General features: G+C 58.2%; 2 protein-coding genes across 2 annotated transcripts in view; both read right to left on the bottom strand.

Annotated features, from left to right (window-relative positions):
* Positions 1–7,084: 7,084 nt before the first annotated feature.
* On the bottom strand, positions 7,085–16,534 carry TBX2 (T-box transcription factor 2). Its single transcript, XM_058704270.1, has 7 exons — positions 15,766–16,534; positions 14,387–14,654; positions 13,267–13,413; positions 11,983–12,059; positions 11,719–11,882; positions 10,622–11,259; positions 7,085–8,490 (listed from the first exon to the last, which is right to left on the bottom strand). The coding sequence occupies exons 1-7, from the start codon at positions 16,158–16,160 to the stop codon at positions 8,038–8,040; spliced, it is 2,142 nt and encodes a 713-aa protein (XP_058560253.1). The 5' UTR covers positions 16,161–16,534; the 3' UTR covers positions 7,085–8,037.
* A 7,002-nt stretch (positions 16,535–23,536) lies between these two features.
* Positions 23,537–24,439, bottom strand: part of BCAS3 (BCAS3 microtubule associated cell migration factor) — a 619,018-nt gene continuing 618,115 nt past the window's right edge. Inside the window, exon 28 of the mRNA XM_058702849.1 lies at positions 23,537–24,343. Coding sequence (XP_058558832.1) covers positions 24,195–24,343 — 149 coding nt within the window. The 3' untranslated portion in view covers positions 23,537–24,194. The remainder of the gene's footprint in view (positions 24,344–24,439) is intronic.

A 24,439-nucleotide genomic window follows, 5' to 3' on the forward strand; every position in this document is an offset into this window, starting at 1 on the left:
CTCAGCAGCAGCAAAGGCCCAGAGGCCAGAGGGCCCCAGAGCCTCTCAAAAACAGAGAATCACTCAGCATAGCTGGAGAGAAGCGTTTGAGGGCTGGGAGGGCTTGGGCTGCTGTAACATAATGCCACAGACTGGGTACCTTATAAAGCACAGATATTTATTTCTCACAGTTTTGGAGGTTGGACATTGGAGATCTGGGTGCCAGCAGGGGCAAGTGAGGGACCTCTTCCAGGGCACTGACGTCTCATTGTATGCTCACATGGTGGAAGGGGGAAGGGTCTCTTGTAACAGCACCGATCCCAGTTATGAGGGCTCTGTCCTTGTGACCTAATTACCTCCCAGAGGTTCTGCCTCCTAATACTATCACCTTGGGTGTTCGTTTTCAACATGAATTTTGGGGTGATGCACACATTCAGACTACAGCAGTCTGGACTGTTTTCCTGCAGAGGCAAGTCCTCAGGCAAGATATACAGCTTCTCTGGATATCTCCTCAAGAGAGAAAGGAGGCTCTATTGGCTGCGACTGAGGTTCCCAGCCCTCAGAGGCTCTCTGCGGCCAATGTCAAGTGGACTTGCAGCAAGGGCTTGTGGCCCGGGGCCTGGGCAAGCATATCCTGGAAGGACCAGGTGTGGGCCCTGCTTCTGCAGTCTTTCTTTCTTTCTTTCTTTCTTTCTTTCTTTCTTTCTTTCTTTCTTTCTTTCTTTCCAGCACTTTCTGCACCCCTGCCATGTGTTAAGCAATTTTAGGTCTGGGGACCTAGCAATAAGCACAACAGACACCAGCCCTGCCTTGAGGGAGACAATGATCTCATAGAAGACAGAAACCTTAAACAAATATAGCCCCTCCTGGAGGAGATGTGGCAATGCTGAGGGGTGGGGTGAATGGGCTCCGCTCCAGCAAACTGAGGGAAGAGGGGAGCCTCAGAGAGTCTGGAGAGGTGATTTCTCCAAGGAAAAACACCAAACATCTTTGTGAGAGCATATCTATGTGTGTTTGCATCCATGAATGTCTATGTGTGTGTGCATGACTGTGTGTGTTTGTATGTACATCTGTGTGTTCGTATGTGCTGTTAAATGAGTGTGTCTGTGTGGTGTGTGTGAGGTGTCCGTATATGTATACATTTGTGTGTCTGTGTGGGGGTGGTGGTAGTGTGCTATGTGTGTCTCCGTGGGTACGTATGCATGGTTGTCTATAGGGGGACTCTGTGTGGGTGTCTGTGTGCAAGAGGTAGGGTGCCTGCTGGGTGACTTCTAAGGGGAAAGCGCAAGATATCAGTAATAAAACTAGAACTGCCATGAACACACTAGGACAGCTGTGGGAGGCCAAAGCTGGAAGGGTGGACAGCCCCTCCAAGAAGGGAATAAGACCCAAAGTTGGGGCAGGGTGAAGAAACAGACCAGCCAGACCAGGGGTGAATAAGTACCAGCCACATAACAGCCTGCCACAGGGGGCTGGGCCAAATGCCTGGTGGGACTCAGAATCCCCCAGAGCTGTAGGGAAGGAACTCTGAGACCTCCAGGAAAGAGTATAGGTTTGGGGGCAGCCATACCTTCTTAGCAGCTGCATGACCTCGGGCATGCCCAAGCCTTGGTTTTCTCTTCTGTAAAATGGGAATAATCATATCCACTGCCCGGTGCCTAGAACTAAGGAAATGTATGCCCGGTGTTAAGCACACTGGTGGGTGTCACATAGCTCCTCCCATCAGCTCTTCCCCATAGGACCAGAGGATATCTTATTTTCTTTGGGATGGAAATCAATAATAAGCAAAGCAAACATGAGCCACGCTTGAGCTAAGCACTTGCCAGTGTGACATCTCAGATAACCCATCAACATCCCTGCTATTGTTTTACGCAGAAGCCCCCGCTCCCACCAGGGGTCCCCAGCAGGCCCTACTGTGTTGATATGAAGCTGGGAGGCCATTCTTTCCCCTAGGTCTCCTGTACTTAGACTCTGAGTCTGGCTGCTGTTTTCATGGACACACCTCTGGGCGGGCAGGCCAGAGGGCATTCTCCCAGCCTCTCTCTCTGCCTTTTCCCAGCTGAGGCTGACTCATTATCACTTATCAGCTAATGTTTTCAAGGATCAGACCCAAGGGATTGGGAAAGACCTCTTCCTTTATTTACTGGATAGCCAGGGGGCATTTTCCTTTATTTCTCTGAACCTCAGTATCTTCATCCTTGAAGTGGGGATTCATAATCAACACTCTGCCAGTGAGGGCTCAGTGAGAGCTCATATGTGCAACTGCTTTGAACAAAGCTTTCCACACAGGTAAAGAATTAGCCCATTGGGTGTCCCAGGTGTGGGGGGGGCATCCTTCAACACGGGCACCTGAATATCCTCCATTTGTGTCCTCTCGTGGCTCTGGGAAGAAGTCACATTCAACAAACTGGTGCTAGGTGGCAAAGCCACCCTCCACCCGTCTGTGCCTCTCCTACAGTTTGCTCCAAGGTGGAAAGCAAGGCAGGAAATAACCACATCCCACAAGGAGTGGAGAGGCAGCTGGAGCCAGCTGGTTCTTGAGGGTTTCAGGACCTGGAATGCAGTTTCCTAATTGTGAATTCATCCTGGCCGCCAGCCCCACCCCCACACCAAGAATGTCATCAACAGTATCCCTCAGGCTTCCGTTCCTTAAACATTAAGTAGAAGTATAACCCCTACCTCTTGTATGAGGAAGTTGAGGCTGGGGATCACTGAGAATTGGACCAATGTCGACTGGCCACTCACAGATCTATTTGATTTTGGCCCAAACCACTTATTCTCAGGAAGAGGATTCTGGGGTCCAGAGAAGAAAGTCACATTGTCCAAGGTTGCACAGCTGAAGCCAGAACTTAACCTTGTACCTATCTCCCATGCCAGCAGTAGATGAATATGTAGATAACTATTGAATTACCAAACGTTTGACTCTATCCTGCATTATAAATTGAAGAGGGAATAACTGGAAGTCTACTTCAGGGAAGACACCTGGCTGGGATCACAACAAGCTGGTGACTGTGTCGTGGTGGAAATTACCCTAGCTGGTGTGGACTGGGCTGCTTTCTAGCTATGTGCCCTTAGTTAATAATAAAGGAGATAATCTCCCAGAGTGCAGAGCTCATCCAAGGACGTTAAGGGTCAGCTGGAATCAAAGCCTTCCCTGAGTCAAACTGGCAATCTGGCCTCACATCTTTCCCCCCCCTCCCATTCATACCTGACAGAGAGCTTGGGTGGCTTTTAACCCAAGGGAGAGATTCTCAGGCTGACCCCTGTGCTTTCCCCATTTCTCACTACCTTCCACAGGAATAATGCAGACCCAAAGCTTCCCCAGGGCTTCTGGCACACGCGGCCTAAGGCAGGTCAACCAGATGAGCAGCTCTTCAGGGCTCGAGGGAGCATCCTGCACGCCCCGCCCCTGCGCCCCTCCCCGCCGCCTCCCCCCGCCCCGCCACCCGCGCTCGACCTTGAAGACCTCAATGGAAAAGGTGAGGAGCTGGAGGGAGGAACTTAGGCTAACCTCTGCGACGGAGGAGCATTGAATCCGGCCAGTCAGCCCCAAGTGGGCCCGCAGGCCAAAGCAGTTTTTCCCTCATGCGGAGGATCCAAGCCCATAGCCCTGCTTCCTCGGGCAAGGAAGGCCTGAGTTAGGACCCCAAGAAGGTCCCAGCCTAGTCGGGCACACAGAAGGCCGAGGGGAGGTATTTGCAGCCAGGGTCTCAAAGGTCCGGGAGTTGGCACCGCAGGACGGTCCCAAGGGAGGGAAAGAAGCCTCGTTCCCGTCCGTCTGTAGGCCCACCACAGCCCCATTCGGGCTCCGCTGAGCCTCTTGGTCCCTCAGATGCTTGTACCCGTCTCTAGGCCAGGATTTACGTCAGTTTGTGGTTTTGTCTCCGTGCGCCTCTGCCGATCTCTCTGTTCACCTCTGGCTCTAGCTCGCGGCCGGTTGTCCGGCCGCGGCCTGGCCCCTGGCCTGGAGCGCCATCTCGTGGGCTCTTGGGGAGTTGTCGCAGCTCGTCGACGGGGCAAGCTGCAGGTTTGCTTTGGGCGGGGAGTTTCCAAAGCTACCTAGGGGAGGGGCTGGGAAAAGAGCAGCGGCCGTCGGCTTCGCGAGTGGGTGTGGGGTGGGGCAAGCAGATCTGCGCCTCTGAGAACCCAAAAAGAGTTCCAAGGGCAAATAAGAATTCCAGAATCTGGCATTGGCATCAACGCATTCACTGAGGAAGGACCAGACTGCACTCCCAAGGGCGCTCCCCGAGGAACCCAGAGAGACGCCCGGAGCTCAGGTTCCTTTCCCTTTGCCTCTTCCCCGGGCGTACATTCCCTCTGTTGTCCGGTCCCTATTACATGGTCGCTCGGCCCCTCGCCGGACTTTGAGATCGAGGATCGCGGAGAGAGGAAAAAGTGGGATTAGATTTGGGGTGCTTTCCAAAGCTGGGAAGAAGGCAAGGCTCAGCGTTTAAACTTCGGTCTCATGGAGACTCTGTCCCTCGAACCATCCAATATCCGGGAAAGGGAGGTAAGGGGGCTCGAGCTGAGGTGTTCACCTGTGTCCTGGAGCGCCAAGCTGAACGTTCCGCTCCAGCTACAAGCAGTGCCCTGTGTGGACGCGGGAGGCGGACCCCAGTTCAGTGCCTTTGGGGGGGGGGCGGGGCCAGGTCGTAGATTTCCGCCGCCGCAGCGTGAGTTGGGGTGGGGGGAAAAGAATGGCTTGAGGGGATTCGGTAGACTCCTATTTATCCCAAGAGGAAATGAGTTCTCCTGGGCCTGGAGATCCGCACTGCTTGGCCGCTAGGGGTCTCACGGAGACCCCACACCCACATCCCCCGTCTCCAAGTTCCCCAGTGAAGTCACACTCAACCATCCCACACAGCCAAGCACAGTTCCCTCTCTAACCCCACTGTTCCAACGCACACGGCCCCGCAGTGACCCCTCAGTCCCCATCAACCCAAACACGGCCTCCACATACAGCCGTGCGCAGGGGATTCTGCCGTCTAGGGCCCCTGGTGCCAGGCCCAGAAGGGTTAAGAAGGCCTTGGGGCACCAGAGCGGTGGGACGCGGAAGGCCGGGGCTAATTGGCGACCCCGGGAACAATGAGGGATGCGAGGCGGGGAAGGGGGGTGACGGGTGGCTTAATTGGGCCAGGGAGCGGCCTGGCCTTTGCCTGGGACAAGGCCTTGCTGCCCGCCGCGCGGTTCCCGTAGCCGAACTCAGGTTCTCAGCTGAGACCCAGCGGAGCGCCTGGAGGGCGACTCCGGGACAGGATTTGCCGGCGGGAGGCGGGGGAATTCAGGACGACTCCCCAAGCTGCACTCAGGGCCTGGGGCCTCTCGAGGCCCTTAAGTATCACTCCACCTCATCCGGGGTGCTGCAGCAACGATGCGGCGAGGCTACGGCCGCAACCAGGCCGCCCTGCCTGGCATTCGCGGCCACCCTCTTGGAGTTCCCCACTCTGCGCGCCGCTCTCACCGCAGCTTTAGGTTGGTACTGCCCCCTGGTGTCAGCAACCCGCTCCTGAGACTGCCGTGCACTTGCAGCCTCTGCCCAACTTTCCTTCTTAAGACGTGCGGGGAGAAACCGGAAGAAGTGAACGCGTCCCGCTCTTCGAAAATTTCAGAGGTGTTTTGAGCCGAAAGCGACCTCAAATAAGCACACTGTCCACGAGGGATTCTATTTGAGCTGAGAAAGTGGCCTCTCTGGCCCGCCCGGTTCCTGGACTGCCACATTCGCTGTCCTGCCTGCGGAAGGTCAGAGAGCGAAGAAGCAGCCCACACTCTGGGAGCTGGGACAGTCTTTTGCGCCCTTTTGCTCGCTCACTGGCCAAGCCCCTTGCCGAATTCAGCGTAGGCTGGGTCCAGCTCCCTCCGTGGAACAGGCGGACACAGCTCTCTTTCCTTGCAAGTGTGTCGGCCCACGGAGGCGTCCTGGGCACTTGGAGGCCCGGATACTGGCAGTTCCGCCTCCACCTTCACCCTTCCTTCATCTTACCATTCCTCGTGTTCCTGGTGAGTTGGGGGACCTGTGCTTGCCGCCCCCTAAAGTACCCAAGGTGGGCAGGCAGTGTGTTCGTCCAGGGCGGCACGGACTCCCAAGGCTTAAAGAGCAGAGAACTGGGAAGGAGGTGGGAGCTCGGTGATGGACAGACCTGAGGGTGGGTTAAAGGAGTGACTTCCCATCTCTCACCCCTTCCCACTACTAGGATTTGGGGGTCGGAGACACCTGTTGGCTGTGTGAAGCAGAAAGAAGCTCAAAGGATGGGGGTGGGAGGCCCACTTGCAGGAGGGGGCCACTGGGAAGAACGTGCCACTGGGAAGACATGGGACTCCCAGAGATACCCCAGCGGAGCCCTTTATTATACCAGAGGAAACTGAGGCAGTAAAGGAAGTAGCCTATTGACCCACACTTCCCACACCCCCAAAAGAGATTTAGATGAGTTACACGGGAGAACTTTCAGGTTAGACTGTCACTCTAGTCAACAGCCCTGACAAGGAGAAATGCTTCTTTCTTCTTTTTAAAGAAAGTAATATCTAAGTCAAACGTGGGGCCCAACTTACCACCCCAAAATCAAGGGTCTTGTGCTTAGACGCCCCAAGAACGGTTTCTTTTTGAGGTCCAGGAGGCAGAGAGATGAAAAGGATTCTAGGGTCCGTGGTACTGGGTGCACCACGGCCAAACTCCTCCTCAGAAGGGAGAGAGGGAGTAGGGTGCACCCCTCTTACCAGCTCCGCCTACCCAGAGGCGCTAAAACGGGATTCGTTTCTACTCTGGAGCCCCAGAAAGGGAGTCAGGAGTCCCGGTGCAGAGTGGCTGGGGCGGCGGCCGGAGGCAAGTGGCCAGCAGAGGGAGCCCGGCCCCTGACTTGGGAGGCGGCCCGCGCCGGGAGCGCGGGGGACTCGAAGGGGCTCGGCGCCTCCCGGCCCAGCCGGTGGCCCGCGCCGGCGCCGCTCGGCCTCGCAGCTCCGCCCGCTGCCCCAGCCAGCCTGCTGCCGCCCCCGGGGTGCAGCTGCCGCCGAGCTGGGGGCGCCCGACGTTTTATCCCCGCCTCCAGGCCCTCCTAACGCGCTTGCTGCGCCCCTACCCCACGCGGCCCACAGAGCGCACAGCGCCGTTCACTTCGCATTGCAGCGTTTTATTGTTTTCTCGAGTTTTTGTCTTTTCGTCTCGCTCGGTAGCGAAAAGTGAAAACCTGAGGTGGAGCCCGCGGGCCGGGCGAGCAAAGCCCGGGCGGAGGGGCCGAGGGGCTGGCGGGGTGGGAGCCCCTCCAGGGATGGGGCTTCTCCCGCAGCCGAGGACCCCCCAGCCCTGTACAATATAGATGCTTATGTAAAATGAAAAGAAATTTTAAATGCTATGAATTAATCTCTAAATATTATGTACACAGCAATGTACACCTTTGAATAAATTAATACCAATTTGTATATTCTGGGAACCTTAAAGCTTATTTACACAAATTACCATTTATTTTATAAATATCTTTTTTTTTCCTCCCCCTGGGGACTCAAGGCAGAAGTGCCACTCCCTCCCCTGACCGAGGGGTGGGAGGAGCGCCTGTCTTTCGGGGGAAGAAGTGGGAGGACTAAAAGAACAGGTCCCTCCCAGCTCAAGTCTACACTGATTTCAGTCTTCACTGTGCCCGCAACCCTTACTGCAGATTCTGAAGCGGTCCAGGCCCAAGGCTAGGGGCTCTGGGGTTCCCTCCGAAGTTCCCATCCCTGACTCCTGCACCTTCTGTCTCCCGATGAGACCACTGGGCGGGGCAATGAGGCCTCCCCACAGCGCTGGAGGACCTGGAGGGACACCTGGCCAATGCCACTTTGACATCGGAGCAGATCTGGACAGTGACCAGTGGCTCCTAAGCGACTGTGTTCCCGGCAGCCGGGTTCTTCTTGGGGCCTAGGGAATTGTCCCAGGCTCCGGCTGGCTGGCCAGGGCTCTATTCCGGCTGCAGCAGCCCGCTTTTGCTCCTTTATTTAAATAAATACCCATTCTGTGCTGTACACGTCCCAAGCAGCAGGGGCAGGCAGCCGGGGAGGTCTGCGTGGCAGCGGAGCAGCTGGGCAGTCCCCTCACTTGGGCGACTCCCTGCCGGGGGAGAGGGCTCGCTGGCTCTCCAGCCCACTCACCAGTCTCTGGATGCTCTGCAGTTCACTGGCCGCCTCTTTGGCTGAGCCGCTGGGTGACAGGGCACCGCGGGATGGGGCCCCAACCTTGCGGAGAGCCAGCTCCGGTAGCGGGCTGGGCTCCCGGCTGTTGCTGCCCGCAGCCTTGGAGCCCTCCGCCGCCAGCCCCGTGGTGAGAAGACTAGCGCTAGGCGGGATAGTGACCGGGATCTGGTAGGGGCTGAACCGCAGGCGGGGCCGGGCATTGCCCAGAAAGTGGCTCCGGGATAGGGAGCCCGCAGCGGCAGCAGCTGCAGCCGCAGCACTGGTGGCTGGCAAAGCAGAGGCCGCTGCCGCAGCGGCCGCCATGTAGGTGTAGGGGTAGGGGAAGAGGCCTCCGAAAGTGGGCATTGGGATTCCCTGAAAGAAAAGAACAAGACAAGGGTTAGGCATCCTGCCTGAGGTGTTCTAAGGGTGGGCTGGGTGCTGGGGGTGGTGCTACCACCAGGAATCCTTGCCCTACTGTTTTAGGAATATAAGACCAGAGCTCACATAACTGTAACCCCAAGCAGCACAGGTAGAGGAGAGCCAGTATGCCTATGGCCAAACCCAGTTAGACAGGAGCTCACTTCAGGTTATGATGCAAAGGTCTGGTGCCATCAAGCTCTGTGCCAGGTATTACAGTACGAGTGAGGGGAAGACATGCCAGGTGGCTGAAGTAGCATGAGCAAAAGCCTAGAGGGAGGAAACTGGGCAGGCATAGAGCCAGGTGGCAAGTAGGCAGCTTTGGCTGTCTTGGGAGGTTCTGCTCATTTAAAAGAGTGTCCTCCCCAACCCTTCTATCTGCAGGTGCCCCAAAGGACTGAGAAAGCCTGGGCAGGAGAGGTGAGGAACTCCGTACATTTTCCTTCTACCTGCCTGCCTGCTCAGGGATCTCCTGCCTGGGTCAGAAGGGCATAGATGCCAATCCGTTTATAAACTGGCCTGGATATTCTACAAAGAGCTCCTGGCAGCACCTCAGTGGCAGCTGAGGAAGGAATGCAAAGTCTGCCCGTGGAGAGCACAGTAGCCAGGAAACCCTGACAAACATCTGCTGAGTCTATGAGGCCCGACTTTTGGATTATCTGACCTTTGAGATAATGGCTCACTCTCCAGAGTAAGAGGGTATGGGGAGGAGGGCAGGGAGCTGGCTGTGCTGGGCTTCCAGGGAGTCTCAGGCCTGGCTCAGGCAGGGAGAAGGAAAGAAGTAGCCCAGTCGGGAATGAGAAAATATCCTTCCTGAGAAGGTCAAGTCCTACTGGGCATTCAGTCCTGGTATCTCAGGGGGAGAGGAAGGAGGGAGGCTTCAAATCTCCCCCAATTTGGCTCTACCTGATGGCCAAGGGCGGGCTACTCAGTTATAGGAACTTAACCAGTAGCAGTATACCAAGTGATACCTCCTGAGTGCTGGGTACTCTCAGCCTGGCCTTGCACCTGTTGACCAGGCTGTCTGTATCTAGAAGCCCTGACTTCCCGACAACCTTTATGATGCCCATGCTGGGGAGGAGGCATTCACATACATATGGAATCAAGGATGCAGATTAAACCTCCAGGACCTGAGCTACATTTTCCAGAAGCTTCCTTGCCATCTCAGAACCACAGATATGTGATGTTAGTGTTTCAAATGCTCACTCCACATATCCCTGACACTGAGCTCTATTTAAAACCCATTTCAGGATCCCTTCCCCCATTTTAAAAATATTTGCTTCTGAACCAAAGGAGCCTTCTCAGACCTGAACTCCTATTTTCCTTCCCTTAAGATAAGATCTCAAAGGTTCAATTTGCCAGAAACCTCAGAGGGAAGAAAATGAATGTAGAGATTCCAAATCTTTCCACAGGGAATATTCCACCCAAGCAACCAAAGAGGCCGCTCTCCCCATTGGGTCTCCTTATTTTGCTCCTAGCCAGTTTCATAAAGTCTCCCCTGGGAGCTCAGAATTTCAGCCTGGGCTTGGGGAACTGAGCCCTTCTTTCCTGAGATGTGTGGTTGGGAGACCTAAGGTGGGGGAAGGAACAGGAGGACTTCTGGAGGGCCTGAAAGGGGCCAGAGGCATCTGAGAGGTGGGTCATTTTGGCAGTCAATTGTCCAGAAAATATTGCAAATCTTCCTACTCCCTTTTTCCAGGCATCTTAGCCTTTCAGGGACTGACAGTGAGCCAAGGGTTTTTGTTTCCAAGAGAAGTGTCCTGAGGCCAGGAAAGTGGACTTCACAAAGCCAGAGGCAGACTCAGTCTGTCAGAGGAAGAGTCTACTGGGTGCCACTCTGTGCTGGAGTTATAGGGAAGGAAACAGGCCCAAAGAGGGTCAGGCACTTGTCCACAGTCACACACAGTCAAAATAGCACCCTGGTGAGACCCTAGACCTACACTCTTAGTCTCCCTGAACCTAGGTGTGGTGGAGTGTCAGGTCTCCCCAGGACAGAGTGGTTGTCCGCTAGAAACTCAGAGCACCTATGGCACCCCCAGGCCCTATGCCCACCTTGCTCTTTCTCCCTTCAGATCACAGGTCTTACCTGAGATGCCAGCATGTGCTGGGAGAGGTGGAACGGGAAAGGCGCAGCGGTGCTTGCGGCGCTGGCCGCGGGACCCAGCCCGCCTGCGTCCAGCCCGGTGGCGGTCCCTGGGCCGCCAGCCCCCCCACTGCTGCTGCTGCCCGCCACCGATGCCAGCAGGTGACCCATGCCCATGGCAGAGAAGGCTCCAGGGCCCATGGCGAACTGTCCCGGGTGCAAGAAGAGCGGCTGGCCGGCCCCCAGCGGCCCGAAGAACTGCTGCCCGTGCAGATGGCCGGAGAAAGCCAGGCCCGGCAGGTGTCCGGCGCCCAGAGGGGACGCACTGTCCGTCTGCACCACCAGCGGCGCCAGGCCGGGCTCCTTGCCCTCGCCTGCCTCCTTGCGCCCCTCGTCCTTTCGCCTTGCTTCCGTGCGCTCCTTCTCTAGGCTCCGCAGGCCAAACGGACCGTCCCCGCCGCTCTCCGCCGGCTCCTTGCCCCTCTCGGGGCTGCGCCGCTCCCGAGAGCGCTCAGGTTCGGTCAAGCGAGGGGGGCTGGCGCTGTCCAGGGCCGGGCTGCGGCCGAGAGCCGGCCCTGCGCGCTCCTCGCTCAGCCTTTCCGGCTCTGGGTCGCTGTCCGCGGCGCACGACTTCTCCTCGGCTGCAGGGAGAAAGGACGCGGGAGGTCACAGGGGTCCCGGAAGAGACAGACGCGAGGCCTCCCCTCCTCCACCCGTGTCTGGACCGGGTCGGAGAGACTGGGAGAGGCCTGCTCCCGAGGAAGCCACGTTCGAGGAACTTCCAGATCCTCGTCGGGCAAAGGGGCAGCTGCAGGTCACCTAACCTAAGGCTCCGTATTTACAGCGGGAGAAATTGAGCCATGTAAAGGAAACTCACTGATAGAGTCACACAATGCCAAGGACCTAGCTGGGCAGCCAGATCTTCTGGATACCCGGACCGCCCTCAATGGAAAGGCCTCGGTCGTTTGCCCCATCCCAGACACATTGCTGACGCTTCCCGCAGGTTTTGTGGTTACCCGGAAGCTGAGCAAAGAGCCAGCCTGGGGTCGGAAGGAGAACCTCCCCTTCCTCTACCCCGGGTCCGACTACCCAACTCTCACCTCTGGTCCGATGCAGGCGCAGGGGACTAGGCACTGACCCCGGGGAGGGTGGCGGTTCCCGCGCGGGGGCAGGGTCGCAAGAAGAGGCGTCGGACTCGGCGCCGTCGCGTTCCGGTTTGCAGTGCTCCTCGTACAGCCGCAGAGACGGCAGCGTCAGCTGCTTCCTGGGGATGAGCGGAGGGAGCCGGTCAGAGACGAGCTCACACCCCCCAGCGTTCTGCTGGCTCAGTCTCACACCGCGCAGCCGTCCAGCGCACCCCTCACCTTTTCTCCCGCCGGCCATTCCCGGTGTCCCGGAAGCCCTTGGCAAACGGGTTGTTGTCGATCTTCAGTTGAGTGATCTGCAGGGACCGAGGGGGCGGCGCCAGGTCAGGACGAGTCGCCTCCAGCCTGGGCTGAGGCACCCCGAGGTCGGAGGCTGCCGCCCCAGAGAAGAACCCCGCGAAAGTCCACTTGGTACCCGCCCGCCTAGGATACGACTCTCCGAGCTGGAAGACGAGTTGAGGCCGGCGGGCGGTCCTCGCGGGAAGCCACAGGGTCTCTCCTCTTCCACCTTATTCGAAGCATATTCGCTTATCTTGCACACACAAGCCCAAAGGTGTGTGCAAAGAGTCGAAATCTGCCCAAGCATGCACACAGATCCACTCGGTCACTCAAGTTTAACAAACCGGGCATCGGAGCAGGAGCGCACGGAGACAGCAAAACACACGCGAGTCCACACCACAGACACAAATCACACTCACGGGCCCGCGCACACGCAAGTACACACAGACAAAATAACCAAGTGCCCACAGAACAGAACGAATTCACACTCCTCCACACGTATCTGATTCCCTCGAAATGTTGCCCACATACCCGCATACATGCCATTTCACAAAGACAAAAAGAACGACCGGCAGGACGCTTGGACACTGTCCCGAGAGTGGTATATGGGCACAGGCCCAGAGCGAGTGAGCTCTGCACCTCTAGAAAAGGGGGATAGAAAGGCAGCAAGCAGAAAAATTCTCTAAGCACCTCCCAAGGGGTTCACAGCCTGGACCGACCCAGAGTGGGGATACTTTGGGAAGCTGTGTCACCTGTCCCGCCCTCTGGCTCCCCCGAGAGAGTGAAAACTGGGCCCCAGGTTCCTATTGCTGGTTTCCAGAGAGTCAGGAGAGCCAGGGCAGGGTGCCTCGGGCTCCCTCTCTTCATTTAAATTCCCATTCCAATGCCAAGAAATAAACGAATAAAATGTAAAAATGTCAGCACCGGCCGGGAGTCTCGGCTAATTGCTAAGTAAATATCCCCACCCCTTGGAGTGCCCAGCTGTTAGCGCCCCAGGGGGAGCCTGTGTATACGTGTCGTGTCGCGGACTTGGTGGGGGGGAGCCTGGAGGATTTCAGTGGGTGCTTCGGTTACAGATGAGACTTGCTGCTCTGGAGTGAGCTGTGAGAGCGAGAGATGGGTGCTGGGGTCTACAGGCAGATATGAGTGAAGGGGTGGAGTCTGCAGGTGTAAGGGGGCATCGGTGCAGGGGCTGGGCCCATCGCCCCCCCCCCCCCAGCGCACCTTATCGTTCTGGTAGGCAGTGACCGCGATGAAGTCGGTCTCAGGGAACACGTAGGTGCGGAAGGTGCTGTAGGGCAGCTTCAGGATGTCGTTGGCTCTCACAATGTGGAAGCGCGGTTGGTACTTGTGCATGGAGTTCAGAATGGTCTGTGGGGAGGGTGCGGGTCAGCCGATAGCTCCCAGCTTTTGGCCGGAGCATTTCTACTCTCTGGGGACCCGACCTCTTTCCAATGCTCTCTCTCTTCGTCTGCCTTCTACACCCCCTCCTTCGCTATTTTCTCCTGTCTTCTCTGCCTTTTTTCTTGCCTATATTTCTTTTTATTTTTCTCTCAGCTTTCTTTATCACAGTTTCTCTCTCTTTCTCTCTCTACTTGAAAAAATTACCCCAGTTGAAAATAGAAATAAAACAAAAGAAAACCCCCATAAAACTCCACTCTTAACCTCTCTTCCTGGGCTCATTGCTAAGCCCCTAGTAACTCTACAGAGAAAAGCTTTGGATCTTTGGGGGCTCAACGAGCGCCCTACTTCTGAATGGACAATCCCTTTTGCCCCATCAACCCCCCCTTCCCATTCACTGGGGCCCTGCCTCAGGCAGAAATGGAGAGAACCCCCCAAACTCCCTCCTCCTGGTAGGGTGTTTGCCTATGGGAGGAGGGAATGGAGACTTAGGTTGTTAAAGGGGCTGGTTTAACTTTTAAATCTCCTAGTCTGGGGAGGGGCTGGGAAGGGAAATGGGGACACAGGTCATGGGGAAGAGTGAGGACAAGCTGAGGTTGGGGGTAGGACTTCCAAGCTCAGCACTTAAACACCAGAGGCCGCACAACTGAGTCGCACCTGCCTCCGGCTGGGCTCTAGGAAGAGCTTTGGAAGGCTTGACCCCAGCCAAGATTGTGAGCAGCCTGGGGCTTTCCACCCCACAACCCAGGCTTGCAAAGTGGAGCCCTCTGGGCCCAGACTCAGCCAGCATAGGCCACAGGGCGGTGACCCAAGCAGGGGCACTTTGAGAGTTCGGCCAGCGCTCCTCTCTGGGGAATCCCGCCGCCTGCTCTCCCGCCCCCACCCCCTGCAGCACAGGACGCTCAGTTTCCGACCCCCATCCCCGCGCCCGCCCAGCACTCACGAAGCCATGCTTGTCGGAGATGTTGTTGGTTAGTTTCAGCTTGTGGAAAGCCACAGGCTTGGCCATCCACTGCTCTCCCGTGGCCGGGCTGTCCGGGTGGATGTACATGCGTTTGGGCATCTCTGGGTCGGCCTTGCCTGCCACCATCCAGCGCGAGTTATGGAATTTATACCGGCAATCATCAGCGGCCACAATGTCCATCAGCAGGATATATTTCGCCTTTTTGTCCAGGCCGCTGACTCGCACCTTGAAGGGAGGAAACATCCGCCTGCGAGGAAGGGAAAGGGCAAGACTCCATGGGACCCGGTTTTATGTCGGAGGACCTCACTCCCCAAGCACACACCACTGCCAGGAGCTTCCCTATCTGTGTTTCCCGGTTGTCTGGGCTCTGCCCCCATATTACTGCCTGAGAGACCCCACCTGTGGTTATTATTCCTGGGGGATCCCATTTCCGCTTGTCAAACTCTCTCTTATTATATGGTTTCCCATCGGCTTTATCCTCAGATCTGGTGACTCTCTTTCTCCCTCATCTGAGATGAAAGCGGATGTCCAAGAAAGAAATCCAGGCCCCCTAGAAATACACCTGCTTCTTTTGAATCTTCCCAAAATTCATTCAGGAGATATGCCCACTGGGACTGAAACTCCCAAAAATAAAACCAGAAGATGTTTGCTTGGATAACTGGGTTGCAGCCCAACAAGAACCTTAAGTTTCGGGGGAAGAGGGTGAACCTGAGGCCTGGATTCCTGGCGGCTGAGTCAAAGGGTGGAGGGGCTGGGGGCTGTGATTTTCTTCAGGCGTTAAGGCCTGGAGTGGTGTGTGAGTAGGGAGCTTTTTGCTCCTTGGGCCAGGACAAGGCTCCCAGCCTGGGTCAGGCTTCCACAGGGCCGCTTGGGGCTTACTACCGGAAAGGGACGGCCGGCTGGAATCGGCTGGCCAGCCAGGGCCTAGCATGGTACAGGTTTCATTATGGGCTTCAGGGTCAGAGGACAGTCCGGGAGATGCTACATCTCCCTGGAGCTCCGAGTCAGGCAGGGAGGCAGGAGAGCGAGGCGGCGAGGCTGAGTTGCTGCGGAGATGTCTGAGACCCGCCTGGGGCCGAGCCGCAGGACCTCCTCAGCTTTGGGACTCAGAATGGTTAGGACTGTTCTTTAACAGCATGTTTTCGTTTTACTTTATTCGGGAGATTTTCATGTTTTAGTTTTTAAAATTTCTCTCGGTGCCAAATGAGAAAAGTCAACTTGGTTGCCTGTGGGAGCTAAGCGTGGCGCCGGGGCCAGAGCCCGGAGCCTCGAGCGGCAGGCTCGGCGCTGGTCTGTGCTGTCGGGTCCCCCAGCCCGCCCGCCCGCCTGCGTGCCCGCCGGCCAGCCGGCCGCCCTACCTCCCAGACTTGGTGATGACCATCTCGGTGCCCAGCTTGTGGAACTGGTCCCACAGCTCCTTGGCCTCCAGCGTCACCTTGGGGTCGTCCTCCACCTCGTCCTCGGGCTCCAGGCTCTTAAGCGAGCGCAGATGCGCGGCGGGCGGGTGCGGGCCGAGTGCCGAGACGTGCAGCCCCGCCTCGGCCGCCGCCGCCGCCGCCGCCGCCGCGGCCGCCGCCCCCGCCAGGCCCGGGTCGGGCAGCGGCTTGGCCAGCGCGCCGGGCGGCAGTGCGAGCGCCGGGAAGAAGGAGGGCTGCGCCGCCGCCAGGAAGGCGGACATGGGGAAGTCGGCCGGCCGTGGCGCGTGGAACGGGTGGTAAGCCATGGCGCTGGCCGCCAGCGCCGGCTCTCTCATCGGGACATCCGGCCCAGGCGCCCAGGGGCCGGGGCCGGGGGCGCGCGGCTCGGACCCCCGGCCCGGGCGGCGGCGCGCGCGGAGGAAGGGCGACCCGGGTGGCAAGCGCAGCGGCGGCTCCTCCCGGCTCTCCGTCCGAGGCACGGCGAGGGGCGCGGGGCTCTGGGCGCGGGGGTGGCGGGGGCTCTGCGCTGGGCTGGGCTGGCCCGCTCCGGCGCCGGGGACCACGCGCGACTGGTTAGATCTTGTCGTGATCTCTGGAAAACTGTGACTATCTCACATGTCCTGCCCTGCTCGGATCCCCTGCGCTAACGAGCCAGGCCCCCCTTGATTGCTGATTTTACGCTTTTTGGACCAATTGTGGGTCTCCGGGGGCGGGGTTTTGACAGCTCTAGCCAAGCTCCGGCCGGGAGGGGGGGCCGGGGAGAAGGTGTCGGAAGCCTCAGCAGTAAGAAAACATGTCAACAGAATAAAATATTAACCAATGACGGGCAAGCGGGCCCCGAGACCCCTCCCCCTGCCCCGGCCCCCACCCCACCGCCCGCGCCCGCGGCTGCCTGCGCCCGGACGGAAAGAGCGGCGGGCCGACCCGACCCGCCGAAAGGGCCTGAGGCGGGGGGCGCCCGGGTCCCAAGGCCCTGGGGAAGGACCCCCCAGCCGCACGCCGGCTCCAAGTGCAAAGCATTGACATGGCCCCGTGAGGAGAGGGGGCGCCCTCCTTCTCCCTCGCCCGGCGGCTCAGCCGCTCTGGCCCGCGCCCCAGCTTGGCCTCCGACCCCGCTCTCGGCGGAGGCGCCGCCCGGGGCCCCTGCACTCCGGAGGGAACTGGAAAGAGAGGCCGGTGGGCGGGCGAGTCGGGAGGCGAGGGCGGCCGAGGTCCTGGAGAGGAACCCAGGTGGCGGGAGCCGGTGAGTGGAGCGGTGGTAGAGCCCTTCGGTGGGGCCGGCATGGGAGGGAGTGGGATGCGGCCTTGTACTCGGGAAACGCGGGGACCCCCCAGTCCGCGCCTCCCCCTCACAGGAAGACTCAGGAGGAACTTGGAATTCTGGGCAAGCCCTGAACTCAGCCCAGTATCCTGCCTCCTGCATCCAGCCCTGAGACATCCGACGGCCGGGAGAGCCGGGTCCTCGGGGCTAGGAAGGTGAGCGCATCGTTCGCCGAGCTGGACGGCTGATCCCGGTCTCCAGATTCTTGACCCGCGTAACGAATTTTCGTCGTATCCGGTACCGGAGACACAAGTCTCCCTCATCCTAAACAGCGGCATCCTTTCTCCGCTCTCGGCCACATTCCTAGAGTTTGTTTCCGGCTCTCCGAAGCGCTAGTCTCCCAAGTTCAGTAGTGCAGAGAAACGAGTACGGGGGTCGGAATGTTTGCACTCACCTGTGGTTGAATCCATCCCCACCCCGACTATCGGCAGTCTTCGTTCTTCACTAGCCCCAGTATTCCCCCCCTCTGCCACATGGGTGTGTGTGTGTGTGTGTGTGTGTGTGTGTGTGTTGTGCGCTCTGTATGGTGGTGCCCACTGTGCGCGGCGCGAGTGGCAACTTAAGGAGTGTGCCCAGAGAGTGAAGCCGTCACACACCTGCCGTGAATCGGGCTGGGGCGCTGACACTCAGACTGATTCCTGGTGGTCGCGTTCCGAAGGATAAGAAGGACCACGTACTGCACATAGGTGACACTCCTGCCCGCACAACCAATACAAGTGAGGGTGAGTTCAGCCGGCGCGGGCCCTGTGCCCGCTTGGTAGGTGTGTACAGCCCACATCCAACAGTGATCCAGGCAACACTGGCCGTCCACTACGCACACCAAGTCGCAGGGCACCTTGTCGCTGCACACGTGGACCTGGCATGTAAAGCCTGCTAAGTCGAAGGAGTGCGGGTTCAGGACCGGCCGGAGTGGTTTGGCCTCCGCGACCTTTTTTCTACTTTTCCAGGCCAGTCCCGGAGCCCTCAAAGCTCCTTTACCCAGCTCGCAAATGACCGCCGCCCCCACAGGGTTTTCCTTCAAAACCCTGCTCTTCTTGTAGTGCCTCCTCTCTGTCCGGAACGAATCTTTGACTCCGCTTTGCGCAGTCTGCGAAGATGTGGCAGGATCCGTTGCAGCTTTGCATAGGCAAAGTCCTGCCGGCTCCATTTAGGCGGGATATGGCCCCTCAGGGAGGGACATGTGTGGGCAGGTTTGCACAGTCAGTGAGGTGACCAGATAAAAGGGCAGCGTTCCGTAGCCGGGAATCCGGGTGCGGGCCTGGGAATACGTGAATACATTTGCAAACTCGTGCGTGTACGCATACTTTCCTACTCGTAAGAATGTGTGTACACCTAATTGTATGCAATTCGGACATTTTCCCGGGAAAGATCCGTAGCTGGTCCAGAGTTCCAAGGCCCGGAGAGTTCGAGAAACACGCTGGCCTGGGTTGTTTGCCGAAGAAACCCAGCGACGGTGCAGCGGCTGCATTTGGGGATCACGATCCCAGCTGGCCACAGCCACTGGGTCACGGACCTGCCCTCCCGCGGTCACAGGCTCTTTCCAGTCAGGCCCCAGTCGTCTGCCCGGCCTTGCTGTCCCGCAACCACCCCGAGGTCCTGCTACAGCTGCCCTCAAGATTCTGAATCTACACCCCCCCCTCCCCCCAGCCATACTCTCCAGCGAGGGATATCCTTGCCTCCTCGAAAACCCACGCAGGGGAGGCCCAAGAGGCCTCGGAGCGGCGCCTAGAGGTTCCCAGCTCCTGCTCGGCCCCTCCCCCACCTGGGTCTACCCCACTTCCCCTTCCCGGGAACAGGCGCCTCTTGGGGGGGTGGTCCCCGGGGCTGAGAGTTCGTGTCTCTTTAAGAGGCCCCGGGGGGCGCCTCGCAAGCCGCCCGGGGCTGGAGAGGGGAGGGCACGGGCGGGGGCGGCTGGCGCCAGGCGGCCGAGGCTCCACAACAAAGCTCCGGCCCCTGTCACTTCGCATCGGTCGGGCCCCGCAGACGGGCGGGGGACGCGCGCTCAGCCGCCCCTCCCTCTCCCAGGCAGTCCTGGGCTCGGGCGTCGGACGGGCGCGGGCCTCCCCGCCTCTGGTGGGTGGTTGCGCGCCCTCAGTACGCTCCACGCTTCCTGCAACCAGGAAATCGGGCTGGGAAGGCCTGGGAGGTGTGGTTCCTTGGTCCTGAGCCTCGCTGGGCTGCCCGTCTGTCCTTGGCCCCGTAACATTTCGCGTGGTTAAGGGCCACTGATGGGACCTGCCCCGGGTTGGGCCTCGCTGGTTGGTGTCTTTGGTCTGTGTGACCGGGCGTGGATTCGCGTGCACCCGCGTGGATGGCTTAGTGGTCGAGTGGGGACCTGCGTCGTGCGACGTAGCTGGGGGCTGTCATGAGAAGAGTACTAAGGAAATGAGTGTGCCCGGGCTAAGCTCAGGTGATGTGTGTGGCCTATGCGTGTGACCAGCAGTGGAGGTGCCACTGGGCGCCTGTCCCCGTCTTGGCGTGTAGCGTGTGTATGTGTGTGTGGTGGTGGGGCGCGGGGAGACACAGAGTTGCTTCCCATTCCCGCTTCCCGGACCGACCCGCGCCTCCCGGAGTCTTGGCGCCAGCCAGCCCGGTTTAGCGGCCGGGCCCGGCTCCCCCGCGGTCCCGGGTCTGGCTGGGGTGGGGGCCGCGGCCTCGATGACCCTGGCCCACAGCGGCCGGGCCTGTCCCGTCCACTTAGACAAATTGCTGCTGACAGGCGCACAGTCTCTCTGGAGTCGCCGCCCGCCCGACGCCTCCCTCCCGACCCAATTACCCCGCGCAGGGTCGGGCCAAGTGGCTGGGATGGTTTGGGGGGCGTGGGGAGAGCGGGAGGCGCGACCTTTTCCAGGCCCGCGTTATGGCCCCGGCCTTGCGCCAGGAAAGGCGCGGGGCCACTTTTTTTCCTGGTAGGTTCCGGGAAGTGCCTGAGCAGCCACGGCCTGTGTGGCCCAGTCCCCAGTCTTTCAGGCTAATGCGAAGCCGAGGTCCCGCCTGGCCGCTCTGGTCCAGGACAGACCTGTCTTTGAAGGGTGTCGTTCTACACCCGAGGGCGAGGGCGAGGGGGAGGTCAGTGGGCCGGCAACCCAGGGCGCGTCCCCTCTGAACTTTGGACGACTTCCCCAGAGTTTTCGGCACCCCGTAACCCTAGGGGCTCCAGACTATTAGCTGCTCTGGAGTCTTGGTCGCCGCTGTCCGCTTCGGAGCGGCGGGTCGGCAAAAGTGAGGTGCACCTCTGTGAACCTGAGTGTGCGTGGACGCACACAGTTGTGAAATGGTGGGTGTGGGTGCTTGGGATCACGGCAGCGCGAACAGGCCACGCTCCGGTGGCGCTTGAGAGAGGGGGCAAATCGCAGGAAGGACCCCTAGGACCGGCCCACCTGCGAGAGAAGGGCGGGGCTGGTCTGCCAGCGCTCACCAGGATCTGGATTTGCTTTCAAGAAACTTTCCCAGGGAGCCGGGCGGCGAAGCGTCCGGGGGGCTGCGCACTACAATCTGGGCTCCAGCTGTGCCGCACCGGCCCTCCCTCTCCCGAGGTAGAGCTACCTGGCCTGTCTGGGCAGTCTCTGGGCCTCAAACCAACCTTTTGCCTTTTTTGACCTGCAACTTCCCTTTTGCTTGCTTCAGCCCAGTTCTTCCTCTTGGCAGGGCTTGCACCTCTGCCCCCATTTTACAAATGAGGACCCTGAAGCCCAGAGGTGCAGTAATTTACCCAAAGCCATATGGCTACCAGTGGCAGAGCTGGGATGGGACCTTGGGACCTTAAAAGAGAGCAAGGCTCCATCCACTCCTTAGAAGCTGGTGATGTCATTGCTGTCCTGATAGCTACCCCTACTTCTACAGCAAGACAATACTGAGACTTCGGAGACCCACCCTCAGGCTGGGCTCTTGCTTTGAATACAAGATATACCAGATGCTTTCTCCCGTTGCCGCTAGAGTTTCCAGCTCTAGGTCTGTAGGAAGGGGCTGCCTTTCCAAGTTACACAGGGACAGGGAGCAGCTTCAAAGTCAGGGGCTGGGTCTGAAAGCTCTCAGGAGTATGGGATGGGGGTGAGTGGGATCAGAGTCTTGGATTGTGCGGGGGTGCAGGCCAGTGCAGAATCTGACCCTGTAAGGGAACCAGCCAGGGCATGTGAGGCAGTAAGGAGCAGACAGAGGTCAGACTAGCTGTGTGACTTTGTAACCGTGGGCAAGGCCAGGGCCTTCTCTGGGGCTCAGGCTTCTCATCTGCAAAATGAGGACCAAACAGTGCTCTCTTAAGTACTTTCTAGTTTAGAAATTCTCTGATCTGTGAACAGCAGAAAAATGAGCACCTGAGAAACCATTTCCAATCCCAGACTGGCAGCTGCCTGCTCTGGCCTCTGCTTGCTTCCAGAGCTGATACTGTTTGGCAGAGTGCTTGTGTGCCTGAATTTGCCTTGGGACCACTGGGCCTTTTCTCAGATCAATCCCAGACAGTGCCCTCCCTCCTTGAGCTGCCACCCCAACTCCCATCAGCCTCCTCACAGACCATGAAGATATTTTTTCCCCGCATCAAACTGAGAGAAAGTCCATGGTAATTTGCCCGTTGAGCAGGTAGCACTGTGAGAATCAGGGAGATCACATGACTTCCTCAAGGTCACTCGGTCAGGCCACAATTAGATGCCTGTTCTAATGGCCTCCTAGGTAAGTAATGCCATCATGGAGGTCTGCTGGGCTTCTGGGGGGTGAGGTGGGAGATTGCCCTTGGTGTTATCTCTAGAGGATAGGAGGCTGGCTGCTCCAGGGCCAGTGGGCAGTGAGGTCCCCCACCCGGGGGCCCAGATCTCACTTCCAGCTGATTACAGGCTGTGGCAGGGTCCATAACCTCCCCAATTAGCCAGGGGCCAGGCCCAAGGCCTCTCTGATAACCTGAGCTCTGTGGCAGCCGCCATGGGGCCAGCTTATCTGGCCTCTCTTATCCTTCCCCTTCCCCCACATACTCAAAGAGTTGCCCTGGCTGTGAGCAGATGAATAACCAGATTGTCCTGCAAGCTCAGCCGGCAAGTCCAGCCCTACACCCACCACTTTCCCTGACTAGAGGAGGCCACAGATGTTTTGCACCCCCTGGAGGGAAAGGGCTGAGCCAGGGAGGACTCCTGACTCTAAGCTGCCAGCCGGTTCCCTGAATGGTTGGAGAGAGCTCCCCATATTTGCCCCATCCATAAACCCACGTGGATTCAGAGGGGCTCACCTTTCCTAGAGCTCTGGACCCATCCCCAGGGAGCCAAGCAATAAATAGTATGCACTGGCAGCCTGGTGGCACCTCTTTCGCCGTCCCTTTTTGACTGAAACACTGCTCTGGCTGGGGGTTGGGGATGTGCCAGACACATCAGTGTCTCTGATTCAGCTGAAATGGTGAAAAGCTGCTGCTAGTCTGACAGCCCCCACTGGCTGTGCCCAGACCTCCTTATGTTCCCAGCCATGCCTCTCTAGGGCATGTGATTCCTCATCTTGCAGTCCCCAGACAGGAGGGCCTGGCTTAAGCCACCCTATGGAAGGCCATCTACTCAGCCTACAGAGCCTAGTTTGATTCAGGTCCCGCTTCTCCCAAGATGCCCAGCTGACCCGGTGGAGGGAACTGAGGATGAAGTCTCTTTTCAGTTGTGAGGACTGGATGGGATGCATGTGAAAGGAGCAGAGGCTCTAGATGCTGCTCCAGTTCTGGCTGGATGGTTGCATGGGGATCCCTGCTTGTTTGTGAATTCAACTCATCTGCAACTATTACATTAAACTTTACCCCAAACCACACCTGGCTCAGTGGGTTTCCTTCAAACCTCCCAGGCTTTTCTGGGTTCTCAGGGAAGAGGGAAACAAGGGCTAGCATTAGTCTCCTTCATGCTCAACACCCCTTTTTGCTCCTGCTGTTCCTGTCTCCTTTCTGCCATTCACTTTAGGTCCAGAATTGGGAAGAGATAGGGGAACAAAATCAGGAACCTGTCATCCAAGGTTCCAGCCAGGTTTCAAGAGACCTACCTACACCTAACTTTTCACCTTCTGAGTTTGAAAAAAGAAGCGATTACAAAGTGCCCGCCTTAAAGATAAGGTTAGGGTCTTTCCTCCAGCAGTCCTCCCTTAGCCCATGTCAAGGACCTGACTGGCCCTGACTGCCACAGCCAGGGAGGCTCCAGGCCTGTGGTGCCTCCAGAACTACCTGCTCTGGTAACAGGCAAGAAATTTGGAGAATAAATTTAAATCAGGCCCTACCCAAATTGCAGAGCAAATATTCTCCTCCTTCTTACCCCCGCACTGACTCTCCAATCAATTGCTCGTATCATCAAGGCAGGGGGTGCTGGAAGCAGGGACACATGGTCAGGCCCACAGGACTCTGCTCGGTGCTTGGAGAGGACCCTGACCCCAGCAACTCAGGGATAGACACCAATTGCAGCGTGATTTATTGGACAAGACGTGCACTTTTTGACAGGGTCTTGGTAACCACGGTTTCCTTCACTCAACAGTACAGGACCAGGGTAAAAGGGCTTACAGACAAAAAAGACAAATCCTTCCCATGAGCCAAAGGGGAAAGAAAAGAGGAAGGGGGGTGCTTCTCCTTCCTTCCTCCTTCCCTGATACTCTGGGCCTCAGTTTACCCTGTGCCAAAGGGAGGTTGGCCAAGGGAAACTGGGCAGTGCATATCATAGCCAGGAGTGGGCTAGAGCTGTCTGCTCAGGGTCAAAATGCCCAGGTGGGCCATCCACTCTCTCTCCTCCCAAGCCCCCTGTGGGTATGGTTAGAAAATACAAAAGCAGATCCAATGCAGGACATCATGTGCAGAGGAGGGGACGGAACTTCTGCAGAGTCTTTTTCAGCCACAGCCCCACTGATGGGGGACAGAGGTCAGAGTGTGCCAAGGTGCTTTGGAGAAGGGTCTCTTCTCCATCCAGGGAGGGTGGGTGGCTGTTGTCACTAAGCTTGGGGAAGGTGGTTGGTGAAAGAGGAGCAGAGACTGAAGGGTAGGACCAAGAGGGGGGCTTCTCCCCCTCCCCCCAGCAGGTGAGTGGGCCGGCCAGTCAGAAGCAGGTTGCTGGTACTACGGGAAGCCAGTAGGGAAGAGGCTGAGCGGCTGACTCTCGTTGGTGGGCAGTGGAGATCGGTAGCCATCAAAGTTTCTTGGGATGCTGCCGCTGGTGGAGCCTGAGCTGTTACTCAGAGTCTCGATGCTTCCCTCTCGCTGTAGTTCTGCAAGACAGAGGAGAGGACCAGGCCTGGTCAGAGTGGGTCTGGGGGGAGGGGCACACCCTGGGCCGGGCTGTCTGCCTGGAGGGGGATCTCCAC

Source organism: Neofelis nebulosa, chromosome 16 (assembly GCF_028018385.1).
Source record: "Neofelis nebulosa isolate mNeoNeb1 chromosome 16, mNeoNeb1.pri, whole genome shotgun sequence".
Classification (NCBI taxonomy): Eukaryota; Metazoa; Chordata; class Mammalia; order Carnivora; family Felidae; genus Neofelis; species Neofelis nebulosa.

Bases quoted from the DNA above. Each gene is read 5' to 3' on its own strand.
- TBX2 (XM_058704270.1), bottom strand. From the start codon at position 16,160: ATGAGAGAGCCGGCGCTGGCGGCCAGCGCCATGGCTTACCACCCGTTC. The intron at 12,060-13,266 runs GTGCGCTGGGGG...CGGTCCCTGCAG, and splicing joins CTGCCTACCAGAACGATAAG to ATCACTCAACTGAAGATCGA. The intron at 11,883-11,982 runs GTGAGGGGTGCG...GCTCATCCCCAG, and splicing joins AATGGCCGGCGGGAGAAAAG to GAAGCAGCTGACGCTGCCGT.